The sequence below is a fragment of the Lycium ferocissimum genome, chromosome 9, assembly GCF_029784015.1.
Source record: "Lycium ferocissimum isolate CSIRO_LF1 chromosome 9, AGI_CSIRO_Lferr_CH_V1, whole genome shotgun sequence".
Classification (NCBI taxonomy): Eukaryota; Viridiplantae; Streptophyta; class Magnoliopsida; order Solanales; family Solanaceae; genus Lycium; species Lycium ferocissimum.
Window position 1 is genome coordinate 32255266 of NC_081350.1, and position 20780 is coordinate 32276045.

The window sequence follows — 20780 nt, forward strand, 5'->3', positions numbered from 1 at the left end:
AAATTCGCTAAAATTAAAAGAATTAATATATATGAACTCATAACGTTAAAATATAAATAGTTTAATTTTAAAAACTTTAAAGAGTAAATTCATAAAATTTAAATCTTGAATATGAAGGCACCATATAAATATCAGAAAACATATTTTAATATTTTAGAATGGAGTTAAAGAGAGAAAATTAACAACGGAGAATACAATAGTTTAGCACGCATAGAAGAAAGTTTTATCGAATATGAAATGGGTTAGTTTTGTTTGATAGATTGCATTATTAGAGCGAAATTTGATTCTACACAGGGGTGTGTTTACAACAAGTACATAAAATAAGGAATGGAAAAGGGTCAAAAATATCCCTAACGTATGGAAAAAGGCTTATAAATACCCTTCATTCACCGTTTGGTCTAAAAATACCTTCAACCTATTTTTTCACTCAAGAATACCCTCAAACTAACTCCCCTAACTATTACGATTTGTCATATATATTAGGAGTATTTAACTAAAAATTAAATCCACCCACTTTTTAAAGCCAAACCAACTTTACAAACATGAAACTCAAAAGTCATTTGATAGATCAACAGCTATACATGTGGAATTCTTATAGCGGTTCAAAACTTTTTGGAAAAATTTCAGTCCAATGCTTTTGAGTGGTCTAGTTTACAAAATATGACCAAATGTATAGGTTTTGTATTGTAATACGTATAATGTACATAGAATATACATGTACTATACATACAATATACATAACATATACATACCTATACATGCAATTTACATAATCAGTGTATAGATTTTGTATATTTCAGCCAAATGGTAAATAAGTTTGGCCAAACTATACATATTGGTAAGTTTCCCAAACTTTTTTTGCACATCGCGGTGCCACATCTTGAGTATTATTTGCAGATCTATACAAATATCATTTTGACAACTTGGCCCGAAAACAGACTTTTTCTTTCTCAAAAAAAAAAAAAAAAAAAAAAAAAAGACTTTTACACAACGCGTAAATAGATATTCATTGCCCCAACAAGAATGTGAAAACATCAAAAATGGCCCAGCTTTTGGATTTTAATTTATATTAAAGTGGTTAAGCAGCAGATAAGTAAGATTGACTGTATATCTGTATATCTGTCTTTCATTAGGAAGAAATTCAGTAAAAACATCATTAAGCAATCCAAAGGAAGTCAAAACCGCAGAATGCAGAATGTTCATTTATTTACAAGGTCACAAAATCTCTGAGCTAATATTTATGTTCCACTTGGCTTCCATTGTCCATAGTGGAAAGTACAAGGTGGCTAATAACCATTAATGACTAACTTCATTATATCTTTATAAATACAGAACTTCCTCTCTTGAGCTTTCCAAATTAAAATTAAGTCTTCTTCTTTGATCATTAACACCTCTTTCACAGAAATGGTTTGTCAACTTGAAAGATTCTCCATTCTTGTAATTTTTGTTCTAATTCTCCTGCCAATTCTTTGTTCCTGTGATGGACTTGGTCTTGACACGTCGATAACTGCTAAGGCAACCTTCTATGGAAATGTTGGGCACTTAGTCAATCCAAGTATAATTTCTCTCTCACTCTTAGTGCATGTTAATTATTCTCACATAGTTATACTTTTTTTATGTTGGAAATAACATTAGAATAAAACAGAACTTAAAAAAAAAAAAAAAAAAATTGAGGCATGAAATCAACTTCTATTAAAGAGAAATTGTCCATATACATATTGAGAAATACAAACAAATCTCTTCAAGATACAAAAAAGGCAGATTTTCCGTAGCCAATTTGCAGGAAATTTCTGTATTTCGGAGAGCAATATTTAACTTGTATCCAAAAGTATTAGTGTACAAACTACAACCAACTATTTTCACTTTCAGGTGGAACTTGTGGCTATGGAGAATATGGAAGGACAGTCAACAGTGGCGCGTTTTGTGGCGTCTCTAAGCTATACAACAATGGCACTTCTTGTGGTGCATGCTATCAGGTAATCAAACTCTAACCCCATAACATTTTCTGGTCATTTGCTTTTTTGCCTTGAGCCAACAAGACTGCAATCTTGAATTTTTGTTTTTTAACTGAACACTTTTTTTCAGGTGAAATGCAAGCATCCAGACTACTGCAATGAAGAGGGGACAGTTGTGGTGGTAACAAACTCTGGCGAAGAGAAAACAGATTTTATTCTCAGCTTCAGCGCCTACGCAAAATTAGCTAAGCCTTTAATGGTTGCAAAGCTTATCGCGCAGGGTGAGGTTGAAATAGAGTATCAAAGAGTTCCTTGTAAGTATGCAACTGGTGCACATCTCATGGTTAAGGTTCATGAGAGCAGCAACTTCCCTGATTACTTAGCCATAGTACTGTTAAACATAGGTGGACTAAGCGATATCTCGGCTATTGAAGTTTGGGAGGTACATTTTCTTCAATCTCAAATCTTTCAAACGTTTAAATAGACTAATAACGTTAGTGAGCATTCATATTTAACCAACCTCAACTTGTTTGAGACTGAGCATATTTATTGTTGTTAAAATCTTTCAAAAATAACTTCTATCCACAATTATTAATTGATAACTCTTACTAATACTTAATCCAATATTCTACCCCTACTCCATAATCGCCATTTTTCAACCTCTTCCATATAAGCGGACATAGATCTAAGATGTGTTATGTGGGTTCAATTGAACCCAACCCAATGCTTTTGGCTCAAACTATAACAAAATTCAATGTTACATATATAGTAAGATTATATTCATTCTGAACTCATTGACTCTAGATATTATATTCAGCTCTGCAAGGTCCAGGTACTCATAGGTCAGAATCATGCGCTCTGCCTATGATATCTAGACTACTTGTCAGTTGGATTGAAGTCGATTTCATAAAGAAATTGTATAGCATGCTGCTTATTTCCTAGTCAAATGATTGGTTTAGAATCAAGCAAGAATCCCGAGTGTGGCTTTGCTATGTAGAAGTAACTTGTGAATTTGTACAAACACAGGAGTCCCACAAGCAATGGAAGTCAATGGTGAGGATATTTGGTGCAGTATGGGCCATTTCAGATCCGCCAAAGGGAGCATTGAAGTTCAGGTTTCAAGTGAGAGGCAGTGCAGGAGTGGTGTGGGTGCAGCCCCTCAAATTGATTCCTAGTGATTGGAAGGCTGGACTTCTGATTGACACGTTCATTGAACTTACTTAGAACACTCCAACCACCAAACTTACTACTACTATTTTTACACAGTACTCGACTTGCACTACTGAAAATATAGATTAGTATAGCTTAAGTACTCTGTATGGTACTGAAAATATGAGTGGCATATTTCGTACCTATAGCTTGAATAAGTAAATTCGATGTGTGTACTCTTGTTTGTAGCATTATGTTACTTGTGATAAGACAAGAATCAATTATTTCAGATGCTTAAACCAGGCGAGAATATCAGAAACACTAGCTGCAGACTAGGAGTAAATTCTGTAGCAACAGAGAACATATAAAATGTTCTACTTGCTATAAACTCAACAAACGCTTATTAACAATAGCAACTTTGCCTATACTCATGCCAGAAGCGGAAAAAAAAAAAAAAAAAAAAAAGAGATCACCTCAGAAAGATGCAATACTCAGCTACAAAAATTATATCCATTCACCAACTCGAGGAAACCAAAAGTTCACTTGCTATAATTATTTGTCACCTCCAAAATTAAATGCAAGTTTGTAGAGAAGCACAAATGTGATCTTGATTAACAGAGTATATGAGCCTGAGCGAGCTTCTGTACTGAATTCCATGAACTATCAGCATTTGACAGGGTCTGGTTTTGGGGGAGGGGTTGAAAATTTTGAGAAATACCGTCACAAAAAAGAGTCCACCAAATTTTTAGAAATACTGTCAAAAAGATGTGCCTCTCTGCTTGCCAAGGTAGGGGTAAGGTTTGCGTACACTCTAATCTCCCCAGACCCCCACTTATGAATTACACTGGGTATGTTGTTGTTGTTATCTTCCCACATAGGCAGATCAAATCAAGGATTTAGAGTATATACAGTCCGAGCCAAAAGCAGTTCAGAGAGCAATTTAGTCAGCCACATAAATCTTGCATCCTCCCAACGGAGATGTAAATATAACCGTCATGCTATTATTTGCAACTAAAAAGAGAAAGTAATGCAACCAGAGTCATGGAAGGAGATGGGAAAGCAAATTAACTAGTTCAACCACATCTAAATATCATAAAAAAAAAAAATTAAAAAAAAAAGGCTGAGTACTAGTGCAAAATTTGTCAGTTCAGATTATAGGATCATACGAGTCAGCCTGTACAAGCTTATGTTTCCATGAACAGACTATACTATGTAGCATATCAGACTAAACAAGAAGAAGAAGCACTACTATTCAAGATGAAGAAAAGAAAGAAAAAAGACAACGAGATGTAACTCTTCCATTCAACTACAACAGCTAAGCTTTATAAATCCTAGTACATCCTACCAGTATAATCTGAAGAACCACAAAAGCACTTCTTCTCCTTGATCTTGCCATCAGAGTCATAAACCTGATCCACATAATAGTTGTAATGGTAAGAAAGCTCCTTCAAGGGAGGAATATTATCTGCCGCAAAAAGCATGATATGGGGCATTTTCTTATCCTCGTGATCATAGAAAAAATTCTGTGCATACAAATTGGGAGAACAACTGTGATTGATGAATCGTCCAACATTTCCATAGTGAGCTGCATCAATGGTATAACCACCCTCTTCTGCTAAAGAGTTCATAGTACAACCACTATAATTCTGGCCAATATCAAAAAGATATTCATCATTGCCAATTCTTCGTTCGGCTTCTATGTCTTCGAGAAGTTTTCCTGTATACTCGCAAATAAAGGTTCCTGAAGAGATAGAAGTTAGAGCTCTCACACCCCAGCCCCTTGTATCTGTCTTGAAGATCTCCAGGGGAACTTTAATACCATGTTGACTCACTCTATTATAGCACGAAGGAGGGCATCCACAAGAAGGACCACACTCGTATACAAGAGGCTTAATTTCAACAATAGCTCCATTATGGTTGTAAGGGATCTCAAATCCATTTTTAACTGCACATGAGCACCTGTTGGCATCAGAATATCTACCAATACAATCACAGCCTTTAGGTGGAGCAGGGCGGAAACCAGCTGGATACATCATCTTCTTGATATACTTGAATGGTGGGGGTTTCTCACCATCAATTGTGTTCACAGTTGTTATAGGTAGAGACTCCTTCCCTTCTGTAATATCAGGAACACAAACACCATGCCGCATGTTGGACTTTTTTGATGATTGTACTTCTTTCCAAGTAAGCTTTGGTTGTCCAGGAATTCTCACCAACTTGAACATAAAGACCATCTTACCATGTGGCCCCTGTTCTCTCCAATAATTGTCAACAGTGTATAAACCATCGTACACATAAGTAGTCACCACAGGTGCTCTTCCGCCCCTGGATTCACAAGTCCTGGTCTCCTTAGATCCATGAATCACCCGAACAGGATTCCTTGTACCTATGCTATTCTTCAAGGCTAAATTACCTTTCACAAGTTTCTGGTCTTCAGGGATTTTGACCTTGCCGACCACATTTCCACCTTGCCCAGAATAAATCAGCTCATCAGCATCTCCAAAATCATCATCATAGGCCCCTGAAGCAACAATACTAGTTGCAACCAGCATTCCTCCATTGTTTAGGAAATCTATACCAGCCTGATATAAGCGATGAACTCCCACAAGAGCAAGTTCAACCCTGTATTGGAACGCATCTCCTACTTCAACTCCTGGAACTTCTCCCAGTATCTGCGGTCCTGTATTAACTTCCATCCCTTTTTCTTTGATAATCTTAGCTGCTTGAAGATCAATCCTTACGTTCATTTTATATTTTTGCTTAGCTTTTACTTCTCCAGGCCTTGAGTTTGATTCTTCCCCCCGCAAGATTTTTCTACAGGTAGACTGAAACTGACGAAGAGTCTCTCTAACTTTACTGCGAGCATCACTGCGACTGGAACTTTTTGGACCAAAACGTGGTTGAGTCACGTCAAACTCACACTGCCCCTGTCCAATAGGAGAATCTTCAGGTACTGCTTCACAATCCAAATCACGAGTTCCATCATTGCTGGCAGCCGGTGCACTTGAAAATCCTGGCGCAGCTTTACCAATAAAACCTGATTTAGTCCTTCCAAATAGTCTCTGCCGAAATTTTGAGTTAGGAATACTTTTTCTGGCAACAGCTGAGGATTTATTGCACCGATACATGTTAGGCTTTTGAACTTGGTTTCCACTCATCAGGCCATCTAAACTAGTTTGCTGCCTCTGACTCCAGGGACAGTATTTCTCAGCCATCAGACCTTGCACAATTGGCCTAGGAGTTTGCGACCTCTGCCTCCATGGAGAATAAGGCTCATCCACCAACCCATGCACAATTGGCCTGCTAATTTTATCTCCAGAACCAAAACCATGTTTTGCAGTAGTCGCCTTTTCACGTTCATTCCGTGAATTTACAATAAACTCCTTCCGCATAATTTTTCTTGTATCCTCATTCTCCTTTTTCGTCATTGTCTCTGGAAACATTACAGTTCTTTCAAGTTGGCTCCTTCCAACATAGTTATCTTGGACATCTTCGGGGTCTTCAATGCAAACTGTTGCTCTTTCCATTAAGCTACCCATAACATTTTTCGACGTCTCAATCACTTCATTTTCTGTAACTCCCTTATCTAACACAACCACTCTCTTGCTTGCTTCACTACCACCCAAGCGATCCAGTACGGTTGGCTTAGGAGCATTTCTTCCACAAAATGGAGGGAAGTCACGAACAGCAAAAACTCTTCCTTGGCAGTACTTTTTCTTTGGCAATGGGGAAATATTATCCTCGACACTTCCATTCTTGAGTGGCTGCTGAGGCAGTGACAATAGTTTCAGATCACAAACAGGAATTTTCCTACTATCAGTCACACTGCCAGGGTGCATTGAATGTCTCTCCACATCAACTTCCGGCACTAATTCATCATACCGAATGACTTTTGCTTTCTTGAGCAATGACCTTTCACTATTTTCAGGATCTTTAGACAACTCAAATCCAAGTGATCTGACATGACTCGTTGGTTCTTCCAACCCGTTTTCTATCACAGTCGTGGTTCTGGCTAACCCATTCCCTGCCAACTTATCCAATTCTTCATTCTCTTCCATGTCAACGAGACAGTCCACACCTTCAGCAGAATCGAACTCATTCCCAGTGTTAGGACCATTGTCACCATGGGCCACCAGAGTGTCAGCCATATTTTCACTGATGGAGACCACATCATTTTCCTTGTGGTTCAAGCAAACTTTTGGAGCATTTCTACCACAACCTGGGGGAAAATCCCGCACTGCCCATACTTTCCGAACTTTATGCTTCTTCACGCATTCAGCGGATAAACCATCATTTGAGAACGCCACCATCCTCCACCAAAATCCTTGTTTTGCAAGTCAAAATGCTGAAAAAACAAACCCAGTATGTTAAAATAAACCGATAATAATGAAGGAAAAGCTTGATGTGAGTCACACTGGTCATGTAATATATGGGTACTCAAAAACAACTTATATTTTGAGGATGCATCACATATGGGTACTCAAAAAAAAAAAGTCACACTGGTCATGTAACATTTTCTCTAACTAAAAGATAATGACTAAACTTCCATTTTCTCCAAGAGTACAAAGTAAGAACTTGGTACCCTTTATTTTATTTTTTTGGAAAAGTACCACAAAATACATCAATAACAAGAATAAAATGTCAGCTGAACAAGACTCAAAATCTAGCTAGCCCTTTACATATTCACAGCTCATTTACCAAGAGCGATCATTCCCAGAATTAACAAACAAAATGAAGCAAAAACTGATGAACAATGTAAAAGCAATTGTGCTTTACTGACATTTTTTTGGTGCCTGTGTAACTGAATTTTTCTCTTGGAACTGTCTGAGTGAAAGACAGTAAAAGATATTCGAGCAAAAGGAGATTACCGTACTCTAATACTTTTTTATTCTCACTTTTCTTACATAAAAGATTTAGGTAAATTACACTAAGTTGTGAATATAAAGATATAGGGTGTGTTTTGTATGAACGAAAATGTTTTTTCTTTAATATTCTTCGAGGAAATGAATAGATTCTAAATTTATTTATTTTTATTTTTGATAAGTAAGTAGAAATATCATCTTAAAAATATTTATATATAATTCAGGTAAATATTATGGGCGTTGGGGTGGAGGTGGGTGTGTGGGGTTTTGGGGCTATGTGACCGGGTGGGAGTGAGTGAGGTATATTAAAGCGTGGGAAAAGGACAATCAATATGAAATGTTAGTATATCAATAACATGTAGAAGGGGTAGTGTGGTTCGTGGACTAAATTGCTCTGAGATTATCGTTCTAGGATTATAATTCTTGGACTAATTTATCCAAAGGTCGAGATAAAATAATCCCAAAATTTGATGGGATAAGGTGGATATCCTGTATTAAGTTTGAGATTAAAACTATATTGTGTTTGGTTGACATTATAAATCTATCATTTATCTCTCTATCAAACACAATAAATTTAAGGGAATTTTACATAAATGACTACACTTTGGGGGTTTAAAATTTGCCATAGCTACGCCAATATTTAATTTTACGCTTACTCGCCGTATTCAAAAAATATTCCGTATTCATAAAACTACTAGTTGTATTCATGAATACGCCGAATAAAAATTCAAAAATTCTTTTCATCGTATTCAAATCATATGTATTCAACTCACTCGTATTTATGTCAAATGTATTTAACTCGGTTGTATTCATCTATAGCTAATTTTACATTGTATTCACTTTACCGTATTTAAAAATCAATGGTATTCAAACAACATAAATACAAAAAATATTGTATTCAACTTGTTGCATACAAATTTTTTTTTTTTAAAAATAATACACAAAAATTGAATACATAAAAAAACTAGATACACTAAAAAATAACAAAAACACTCAAAAAACTGAATACAAAATAATAAAATGAATACAATCTAAAAAATTAACCAAAAAACTCAAAAATAATAAATACAAATGCTCTCGGCAGATCTGAGAAAAGCGGAAAGAGAGAGGTCCGGACAAAGAACAACACAACCATAACTATTTCTGAATTTTCTCTTTTCTTGAAGATTGAAGACTAGATGCGTAAAAAATTAGTAATAATTGATATCACGCAGAAAAAGAAATATTAGTGGGAATAATAGGAAATGGAAGAGATATAGGAAGGAATATAGCAAATTTTACAAAGTCTAATATGGAGGGCCCATAGTTTAGAAAATAGACGAATTATATGTTTTTCATGGAAGAGAGAGAGAGCGAGGGAGAAGGGAGGGAGGAGAGAGAAAAATGTGAATATAAAAGTTCGTTTTTTTATTTTAACCTATTTTATATGTTTTAGTTATGGAATGTAATTGATATACACTTTTTAGTTATGCCAGTAAATTAATTAAAGATAGCTACTAGATAAAAAAATCTAATGTTAGCTACACCATGTAGATTTCCCTAAATTTAATCTCAAACTTTATCCATATTCCACCTTACCCTGTGTACCAAACGACCCCTAAATGTCAGCTGAACAAGACAAAATTCTAGCTAGCCCTTAACATATCCACTCCTCATTTACCAAGAGCTCCCAGAAAAAACGATGGCGAGGTGAACATGCGATTATTCCCAGAATTAAAAATATTTTCAGCAAACAAAATGAAGTAGTAAGAACTAAAGAAGAATGTAAAAGCACGTTAGGGTTTTTCATGCAGAAAATAAAGAACTAAATCATACCGATTTTGAGTATTAACTTCAGAGAACTAGATTATAGTTGATCCTCACCACACTGCCGCTTTGCTACCAAAAAAAAAAAAGGGCATGAAGTCAAAACCAGATTGTTTCACAGCATTTGACACAAACTGAGTGAAACAATCATATCTTCAAACGAAGCAAACAACAAATGGGGGTTTCAAGCAAGCAAAAAAAGGGTTAAAAACAGAGGAAAAAGGAAGCTACCGAGTCCACAAAATGAAATGGAGCTTGAAGAGTTAACAAAGAATTCTGAACGTGGGTTTATTATGATTTTGAGTGGGATCGAAAATTTAGGGGTTTATGGATGGAAAACGAAACAGTACAGCAAAAGACAAATTATGGAACTCCCAGCTAAGAATGAAAAACAAAAAACCCAAAAAGGTGGTGAAAAATGAGTAAGAACCAAAAATTAAATAAAAAATTCATAGCATTTGATACAAACACATTAAAATATGTCTTTAAAAGAAGCAAACAACAAATGGGGTTTTCAAGCAAACAAAAATTTACCAGAAAAAGGTACAAAACAGAGGAAAAAGAAAGCTACGAGTCAGTCAGCTACTGATTTCACAAAATGAGTTGAAAATTGAAGGTGCATTTGATTAACAAGAAACACAACGTGGGTTTGTTATGATTTTGAGTGGGAATAAAATTTAGGGGTTCATGGTGGAAAAAAAATGGTTCAGCTAAAGGCAGAGATGAAACGAAGAACAAACAAAAAAAAAAAAGGAAATGCGGGGAGAAAAGGAGTAAGAACCAAAACAAAACAGACAAAATTTCACAGCATTATGAAACAATAATATCTTCATAAAAAGCAAACAGCAAATAGCGGTTGCGAGCAAAAAAAAAAAAAAAGAAGAAGTTACACTAGAAAAAGGGATTTGAAACAGAGGACGGAAGCAATGAGTGAGCTACAGATTCAAGCAATGAGTTGAAACTTTAGAAGGGTCATTTGATTAACAAAATTAGAACGTGGGTTTATTATAATATCTTCAAAAGAAGCAAAAACACAAATGTGGGTTTTCAAGCAAGAAAATTACCACAATAAGGTATAAAAACAGAGGAAAAAGGAAGCCACAAAATGAGAAGGAACTTGAAGGGACATTTGGTTAACAAGAAAAAGAATTGTGGGTTTATTATGATTTTGAGTGTTAACGAAAATTTAGGGGGTTCATTTCATGCCATGGATGCAAAATGGTGGTGTCTTTTGCTTACTGACATTTTTTTCTTATTAACTGAATCTTTTTCTGGCAACTGTCCTAATAGAAGAAATTGGAGAAAAAGAAGTTACTGTGCTGTAATACTTTTTTACTGTCACTTTTCTCACATAAAAGATTTAGGTAAATTGCGCTAAGTTGTGAGTATAGTGATACAGGAACAGGGTGTGTTTTATATTAATGAAAATGTTATTTCTTTTAGTATTCTAAATATATACGTAGTTTCTAAATTTGTTTATTTTAGTTGATAAGCAAGCAAAAATAGTATCTTAAAAATATTTATATATAATTTAGGTAAATATTATGAGCATTGGGGTGGAAGTAGGGGTGTGGGGGTGGTGGAGTGGGGGCTTGTGGCCGGCTGAGAGTGGATGGGTTAGGGAGAAAGACAATATAAAACTTTTCTCCCTACTTTTCATCACAAATGGTCATTTTTTTTCATTTTAAGAAACTTATTTTTTTAAAAGAAAATATTTTCTAAAACTTTTGATCATCCAAAAATAGAAATGGAAAGATATTTTCCTCCGTACGAAACTCACACACAACGATGAAAAAAAAAAAACACAACCAAAAGATATTGATTTAAGATAATAATGCTTTTGGTCATTAAGTTATTGGTAAATTATATTTTTGATCCTTGAGATATATGATTCAATATACTTACACTTTAATTATTTAAAATATGCGTTTTTTGTTCTTTCATGAAGAAAATACGTTGTATTTAATTATTTATACTACAATACTACCATAAAATATTCAATAGTAGTATAAATCCAACATGATGCATGAGTTTTAAGTGGTGAAATGATTAACAATTATGATAAATTAATGATTATTGCCAAATAAAGGGATCAAAAGCGCACAAATTCAACTAGTGAAAGGCTTAATGCATTTATCAGATATCATAAGAACTAAAATCAAAATTAGCCCGTAACTGAAGAACCGAAAAGCTTACTGCTAATTGTATCGATTTTATAGAAAAGTAGTAATATAATGTCTAAAATTGCCTTTATCTTGCATTAATAAGTTGAATGTATTAACTAACTTTGCATTGATAAGACCATATTGAAATATGTTTTAAATGACGGAGCAAAATAATTGAAAAAATAAATTTATAGAAGCGTAACATCAAAAGTACTTAATGTTAAGCAAAAAGAAGAAAAGAGCTAACTAAATGGAAAACGCGGAAATTATATGCTTCATAGTTCATAACATGGAAGGCAAGTTGAAATTTTCGTTTTCTTTCTTTTGTTGGGGAAGTTAGATTCATAAGTTACGAAGATTTGTAGCTATTTTGTTTCATAGATCCGTAGCTGTCAGTATACCAATAACAAATCTGTATGAATTGTTTAATTCGCGGACTAAATTATTTCGGAATTTTTATCTTAAAATTCTGATTTTTGGAAATTTATCTCACTTGGGAGGTGGATAAAATAATTTTAAGTTTGATGGGATAAAGTAGGATATCCAGAATTAATTAGATTAAATTTTGTTTGGTTGACGGTATAAGAATAAATTTAATTTATATTATCCATCAATCACATTATAAATTTAATCTCAAACTTAATATGATATTCCATCTTATCTCATGTACTAAACGACCCCTAAATGTCAGCCGAACAAGACTCAAATTCTAGGTACCCTTAACATATTCACAGCTCATTTACCAAGAGCCCCCAAAAACAAAAATGTGGCGCGGTGAACAAAGCGATTAATTTATTACGAGAATTAAAAAAAAAAAAATCAGCAAACAAAATGAAGCAAAAACTGATGAAGAATGTAAATGCACCTTAAGGTTTTTAATGGTGGAAACAAGCAGAAAATAACATTTAACAAGAAACAATAAATTTTGGCGTTTATGACATGGATAGAAAATGGTGGTGTCTTACTGACATTTTCTTGCTGCCTGTAACTGATATTTTTTTTTTTTTTTCCTTGGAACTGTCCGTGTGACAGACAATAAAAGAAATTGGAGAAAAAGGAGGTTACCGAAATGTAATTTTTATTCTCACTTTTCTCACATAAAAGATTTAGGTAAATTACATTAAAGTTGGGATTATAAAGATATAGGCTGTGTTTTGCATGCACAAAAATGTTTTTTTTATTTGAATATTCTTTTAGGAAATAAATGGTTTCTAAATTTATTTATTTATTTTTAATTTTGATAAGTAAGCAGAAAATATCATTATAAAAATATTTATGTATAATTTAGATTTTGTGGGTGCTGGGGTGGAGGTAAGGAGTGTTGGGGTGCTGGGGTGGGACTTGGGAGCTTGTAGATGGGCTTTTCTCCTTACTTTTTATCAAAAAAGGTCATTTTCTTCTTTTTAAAAAACTTGTTTTTCTAAAAGAAAATACTATTTTATAAAAAAATTGATCGACCAAAAATAGAAAATGGAAACATATTTTCCTCCGTACCAAACACACACACAACCAAAAGATATTGATTTAAGATAATAGCGTTTTTTGTCTTTAAATTATTGAAAAATTTGATTTTGATCCTTATGATATATGATTCAACATATATACTCAACTTCAATTAATTTAAAATGTGTGTTTATTGTCCCTTCATGTAAGAAAAATATGTTATATTTAATTATTTATAGTACTATATTATCTTGTAAATTTGTGAATATTCATAAGTAAAGAGATCGTGTATAATTCAATTAATTAAAAGCGTATTGCATTTATTAGATATCATAAGGACTAAAATTAAATTTTATTAATAACTGAAAAACCAAAAGGATTACTAATCGTATCGATTTTATAGGAAAGTTGTAATATAAAGCCTAAGATTGTCTTTATCTTGCATTAATAAGTTGAATTTATTAACTATAAGCTTAATGCATTTATTAGATATCTTGGAAGAACATGCTATACCCGTTGCTCCACGCCCTACTACTTCTCAAAGTAGCAAAAAGGGCTTGTCGGGTTTGTCGCATTTAAAAGTTTTACATTCACATCCAACTCCTTCTTGTACTGCAAACTTTGATTAGTATCACTTTTATTTGATGCAGCCAAATGTGGATATCAAGGAACTAGATGATTTGGACGTCTTAGCATGGTGGAAGAAATACAAGGCAAGTCATCCGATACTCTCAAGAATGGCTCGAGATATCCTTACGGTTCAAGTATCAACCGTGGCTTCGGAGAGTGCATTTAGCCAAGGAAGACAACAAATTGGAGACCATAGACACTCATTATCCGGATTTAGCTTGCAAGTACTAGTGTGCATTCGCGATTGGATTAGATCGGAGCGACGCAACCAAAACTTAGAAGCGAAGGAAGGCGAAGAAGAAGAGATTGAAGACTTGATAGCAAGTGGAGCGGACCAAATGGAAGACTTTGAAGATATCTCCACAAATATGATATGGGGAAATTAACCAAATGATTGAGAATTGGTGATTTTATTATTCTACTATTTCTTTGCAACTCATGTATTATTTGCAAGTTAAAAAAAACTACAACTTGCAAATAAATGTTATCCAAGAATGAATAAAATATATGGCTCATTGAGCTTTCTTCTATTTACTTGTGTTCATATTTTTACTTATATTAAGTTAAGAATATACCTAAAATATACTAAGAATATACTTATAATATATATCTACTTAAATTAAAAACTAGAAAGTTATATACTTGAAAAATAACTAAAATATACTTATAATATAAATATACTTAATTTATAAAATACGAATTTATTAACTTAGAAAAAATTAAGCTATAAATAACTTAAGTTATAATATATAAGTATATATAGTATACATATAACTTAAACATATATATATATATATATAACCTAAGTATATTGATATATGGTTTTATATATATATATATATAAGTATATTCTTAGTATATTTTAGGTATATGTAGTATAACTTAAGTATATAACTTAATATATATATATATATATATATATATATATATATATATATATATATATGTTGTATTCTTTGTTAGTCGGTAAATATATAAACCTTACTTATAAACTTATATAACATATGTAAATATACCTAAAATATACTAATAAATACTATAATATATATATATATATACTATACAAAAAATAAAAACAAAAAGAGATTTTGGACACTTTTGAACCGGTCCGGTTTCGGTTATTTAACCGGTAAATCGGAATCGGTTAAACCGGAAACCGGCCAGTTTGTTAACCGGTTACCGATCTGATCCGGTTCAAACCGATTAACAGGTTTATTTTAAATGACAGACCGAAATAGTTGGGAAATAAATTTATAGAAGTGTAACATCAAAAGTTCATTAATGTTAAGCTAAAAGCTAAAAGTGTAACTCTGTTTGAATGGTTGTTACATATTGTTTTATGTATTGTATTATATTGTGTTGTATTATATCGTACTTTGTTGTTCTGTTGAATATAGTGTTTGGATAGATTGTATCATTTCCAGTCGTTACATAATATCACACATGAGCAAATTTTGGAGGATAAACCTACAGGAAAAGGTAGGATAAATGATAAAATATGATTATTAGATAATAAGTAAAGACAAAATTAAAAAAAAAAGAATAAGATAAAGACGGGATAACACCAAATCGGTCATTACATAAAATGAGACTTTTCGTCGTTACACAACGATGTATTTAACAATACGATACAATAAAAATAAAGTAACAATCAAAACAAACATTATATATAAACTAATAACACAATACAATACAGTACGTAACAACCTTCCAAACAAACGGAAAACACAGAAATTATATGCTTCATATTCCCTCGGTCTTATATTACTTGTCAACCTTCTCCTTTACACGTCTCGTAAGAAATCATAAATAAAAAGTGTATTTTTACTATCTTACTCTTATCTCTTTTCAATGAGTTGCATTGTAATCAATATTGATTATTTACAAGAACACTTACTATTAAAGTAAAATGAGAAAGATTTAATTGTATTCTATCTTGATTTTGTAAATTAATAAGTAATTTGGGACACATATTTTTAGTAATGTGGACAAGTATATGAAACAGAGGGAGTAACATGGAAGGCAAGTTGAAATTTTCATTTTTTTTATTTTTGGGAAGTTGAGATTCATAAGTTAGGAATAGGGGTGTTCATGGTTCGGTTTGGGTCGGTTATTGGTTAAAACCATAACCAAACCAATTTAGTCGGTTTTTAAATGTCTAAAACCATAACCAAACCAAGTAAAATAATAACCACCGGTTTGGTTATTGTCGGTTTGGTTCGGTTTTTCAATTTATGACTTTGACAATTCAAATATCTCTCTCTCTACATTCTTCAAAATGAAGCTCTTTTTTTTTTTGACGCACAAGGGTGAACTTTCTTTAAATATTGAGGGAAATTTATGTAAAATGAAAAGAGATAGTAGAATTTTACTTTTTTACCCTTATGGACTTATTAGAGTTGAGTTGGATTGTTGGACTTGGACATATTCTTTTAAGACAGCCTTAAAAATAAGTAGACCAAAATTAAATTAATAATTAAAAGGTATAAAATATCTTTAATTATTTATGAAAAGTTAATATTATACATATAAATAATTATAAATTTCATGTATATAATTATCGGTTTGGTTCGGTTATTTATTCGGTTATTTTACTATAACCATAACAAACCAAATATTATCGGTTTTTCAAATTTAAAACCAAACCAAACCAAACCAAACCAAATGTCGGTTTTTTTATTTTTTTAAAGATTTGGTTTTGGATGAACAGCCCTAGTTAGGAAGATTTGTAGCTCTTTTTAACTCTTTTTTTTTTTTTTTTTTTTTTTTTTTTTTTTTTTTTTTTTTTTTTTAGAGATCGGTAACCGTCAGTATAACAATAACAAGAAGTAAATGTCAGCTGAAGAGGACTCAAATTCAAGCTAGCCCTTAACATATTCATAGCTCATTTACAAAGAGCTCCCAAAAAAAAAAGGTGGCGGGGTAAACAAAGCGATAATTCCCTGAATTAACAACATTTCAGCAAACATAATGAAGCAAAAACTAATAAACAATGTAGAAGCACGTTGGGATTTTTCATGCTCAGAAAATATGGAAATAAATCATACCGATTTTGAGAATGACCTTCACATTTCCCACTTGGGGGTTTCAAGGGGAAAAAAGACAATTGGGGGCTTCAAGGGGGAAAAAGTTTACCAGAAAAATGGGTTTAAAAAACAGAGGAAGAAGAAGCACTGAGTCAGCTATCGATTCCAGCAATTGAGCTGAAACTTGAAGAATTCTGAACATGGGTACGACACTTAAAAGGGTTAAAAGGGTTCGGATGGAAGAATAAGCGGTACAATGCTCAACTACCTACTAAACTTATACTATAATTTGTGCCCTTCATAACCTCTTATCTAAGGTCATGTCCTCGGTTAGTTGGAACTGCGCCATGTCCAGTCTAATCAGCTCTCCCCAATACTTTTTCGCCTATCTGTACCTCTTCTGAAACCGTCCATAGCCAACCTCTCCCGCCTCCTCACTGAGGCATCCGTGCATCTCCTCTTCACATAACCGAACCATCCCCGTCTCGCTTTCCACATCTTGTCCTCCACCGAGGTCCCCCCACTTTAGCCCGGAAATCATCATTTATAATCTTGTCTCTTCTAATATGCCCACATCCATCTCAACTTTCATCCTTATTAGCGGGACTTTTGACAATGGAGGATGATTGTGGAAGTAGTTGGTGGGGATGACTAGTGATAGAAGTGGCTACTGGTGGAGGGGATTGACATTAGTGATGTGGATGATTGGTAACGTTGAAGGTGCTTGCCTGCTTGGTAATGATGGTTGGTAGCTGTAGTTGTGCGAATTTTAACCGAAATAATACATTATTTAAATAACTAACAATATTAAGGGTTCATTTGTTTGCACTTAATGAAGGTTTTAATCTTAATCATTCAGATTTTAGTCATTAAAACCTCATTTTGTGTGCACTTAATGAATGTCTTAATCTTAATCGTCAAGCCGTTTGTTTTGTCTATGTTACAACCACTCAATGTGTGTAAATAACTAAGATCTGCGACAAAGTCTTAATTCATATCATTAAGATGTCTATTCAAGAATCTCTATAAAGATGATAGTTCACCAATTCTATCAATTGACATCGATCGTCATCACCCACCATTATCAATTGACGTCATCGTCTAACATTATCAACTACCACCGCACACCACCCATAGCTATCGTTGCTGTCAATCACTACAATCAGTCGTCACCACTACTAGCCAGCATTTACAAGCGTTACCACCAATCATCACTATATAGCGTTGACCACCATCATTATTCACCATTACCATTAGCTATTACTATTATCCACCACGAACTATCACCATCAACCACAGTCACTTGTAGTGAACGCTAACCACAACACAATCATTAGCCAATACCATCCTCAGTCAACACCCCTAACCACCACCGCTAGCCATCACCACCACCAAACATAATATGATTTTTTAAAAATATTTGTTGATTTATATTAGGTTAATGTAGAATTTTATTAAATTTTATATTTATTAATTTTTTAATAAAGAAGTTGTATATATTCAGAGCTTGAAAGACAAATAGTCTTAATTGGATAGTTAAATGAATTGCATAACTCCAAGATTATGTATATAATTGGATCCTTAATTTACTTCACAACATACCATAACCAAATGCTAGCTTCAGCTAGAAAAAAAAAATTAAAGGAATTAATACACCATCACATACCTGTTTTGCCGAGAGACAAGAATTGCTTCTCTATGCTTTTGGGCTAAGCTATAATTGTTTATGCCCTTATTTATATAGTGTAAGAGAATAGCATATGATGATCGCAATATCTATTATTATATAATAGTTTTTAAGAACTAATTGAGGAAATCTAAAACATATTGACCATCACTTTTACAACATAAATATTAATGTTTTTAAGTTTATACAAATACTAATTTCTTGGCACCTACATTGCACGTGTATGTCGAGTCAAATAGTACATGATTAGTATTAAATAATATTGATATTATAAAAAAAAAAATTGTGTAATCCTTAATCTACTTCATATTATACCATAACCAAATGCTAGCTTCAACTGGAAAAAAAATGATAGAAAGAATTAATACACCATCACATACTTGTGTTGCCGAGAGACAAGAATTGCTTCTATATGCTTTCCGGTTAAGCTACATTTATTGATGCCCTTATTTAAATAGTTTAAGAGCATAACATCTAATTATCGCAATATCTATTATTATAGAATGTTTTTTAAGAACTAATTGAGGGAATCCAAGTCATATTGACAATGACTTTTTAGTGCATAAAAATTAATGTTTTTATATTTATAAAAAAATATAAATATCTTGGCAAGTGCGTTGCACGTGTATGTCGAGTCAAATAGTACATAATTATACTATCAAAATAAAAAATTTAGTAATTCTTAATATACTTCATATGATACCATAGCCAAATGTTAGCTTCAAGCCTTCAACTGAAAAAAAAAAAAAAAAAAAAAACACTTGATAAAAGTAATTAATACACCATCACAATTGCCTCATTATAACTTAATTATACTATCCAAAAAAAAGAAAAAATTTACTGAATTTAATTCTTAATAAAAGATGATCAAGTGTATAACCAGTGGGCTGGAAAGAATATGATTACCATAGTTCTGGTGGTGACCAAAATGTTAGTCATCCAATTTTCTTCTCCAATAATGGAAAATCTATGGAGCAAAAAAAAACTGTGAGATGAAAATGATAATAATTAATACACCATCACATACCTAATGATAAATGGAATGGTGTTTGTGGCGATATTATTTGTAGGCATTTTTATGAGAGACTTGAATATTTTAGGTTTTTTCTCATTAGGTACTTTGAGGTGTGCATCTTTTACTAGTGATTATGAACTCATGGAATTTGTTTAAAAAAAAAAAAAAAAAATACACCATCACATACCTGATTTGCGGAGAGACAAGAATTGCTTCTCTATGCTTTCGGCCAAGCTACAGATGATTATGCCCTTATTTAAATAGTATAAGAGCATACCATCTGATCATCATAGTATCTACTATTATAGAATAATTTTTTTTAAGAACTAATTGAAGAAATCCAAGTCATATTGACCATGACTTTTACTGCATAACCACTAATGTTTTTAGCAAGTAGTACATGATTGGTATAAGATAATATTAATATTATTAAAACAAACATTTGAGTAATCCTTAATCTACTTTATATGATACCATAACCAAATGCTAGCTCCAACTGGAAAAAAATAATAAAAGGAATTAATTCACGATCACATACTTGTTTTCGAGAGACAAAAATTGCTTCTCTATGCTTTTCGGCTAAGCTACAGTTATTTATGCCCTTATTTAAATAGTGTAAGAGCATAACATCTGATTATCGTAATATCTGTTATTTTATTATATTTTTGTAAGAACTAATTGAGGAAATCCAAGTCATATTGACCAAGACTTTTACTAAATAAAAACTAATTTTTTTCTTTATATTTATAAATTGTTGCACGTGTATGTTGAGCCAAGTAGTATATATTATCAAAATAAAAATTTGAGTAATCCCTGATATACTTCATATGATACCATAACCAAATGTTAGCTTCAACTGGAAAAAAAAAAAACTGATAAAAGTAATTAACACATCATCACACACCTGATTTGCCGAGAGACAAGAATTGCTTCTCTATGCTTTCGGCCAAGCTACAGTTGATTATGGCCTTATTTAAATAGTATAAGAGCATATCATCTGATTATCGTAATATCTACAATTATAAAATAATTTTTTAAGAAC

At 32.8% G+C, this 20780-nt stretch overlaps 2 protein-coding genes and 1 long non-coding RNA gene across 3 annotated transcripts; 2 read left to right on the top strand and 1 right to left on the bottom strand.

Annotated features, from left to right (window-relative positions):
* Positions 1-1404: 1404 nt before the first annotated feature.
* Positions 1405-3179, top strand: LOC132031812 (expansin-like B1). The gene is made up of 5 exons (XM_059421711.1): positions 1405-1555; positions 1870-1976; positions 2086-2397; positions 2773-2787; positions 2982-3179. Exons 1-5 carry the CDS (start codon positions 1405-1407, stop codon positions 3177-3179), a joined length of 783 nt encoding a protein of 260 aa, XP_059277694.1.
* A 790-nt stretch (positions 3180-3969) lies between these two features.
* On the bottom strand, positions 3970-7354 carry LOC132069413 (histone-lysine N-methyltransferase, H3 lysine-9 specific SUVH5-like). The gene has a single exon (XM_059462764.1). It carries the CDS (start codon positions 7250-7252, stop codon positions 4436-4438), a length of 2817 nt encoding a protein of 938 aa, XP_059318747.1. The 5' UTR covers positions 7253-7354; the 3' UTR covers positions 3970-4435.
* A 6546-nt stretch (positions 7355-13900) lies between these two features.
* LOC132069414 (uncharacterized) lies at positions 13901-14306 on the top strand. The gene is made up of 2 exons (XR_009417775.1): positions 13901-14166; positions 14242-14306. It is a non-coding gene; the product is annotated as an uncharacterized LOC132069414 (long non-coding RNA).
* The last annotated feature ends 6474 nt before the right edge of the window (positions 14307-20780 follow it).

Coding starts and splice junctions, on each gene's coding strand:
- LOC132031812 (XM_059421711.1), top strand. CDS start 1,405: ATGGTTTGTCAACTTGAAAGATTCTCCATTCTTGTAATTTTTGTTCTA. Junction 1,556..1,869: donor TGGGCACTTAGTCAATCCAA/GTATAATTTCTC, acceptor TTTCACTTTCAG/GTGGAACTTGTGGCTATGGA. Junction 1,977..2,085: donor CTTGTGGTGCATGCTATCAG/GTAATCAAACTC, acceptor ACTTTTTTTCAG/GTGAAATGCAAGCATCCAGA.
- LOC132069413 (XM_059462764.1), bottom strand. CDS start 7,252: ATGGCTGACACTCTGGTGGCCCATGGTGACAATGGTCCTAACACTGGG.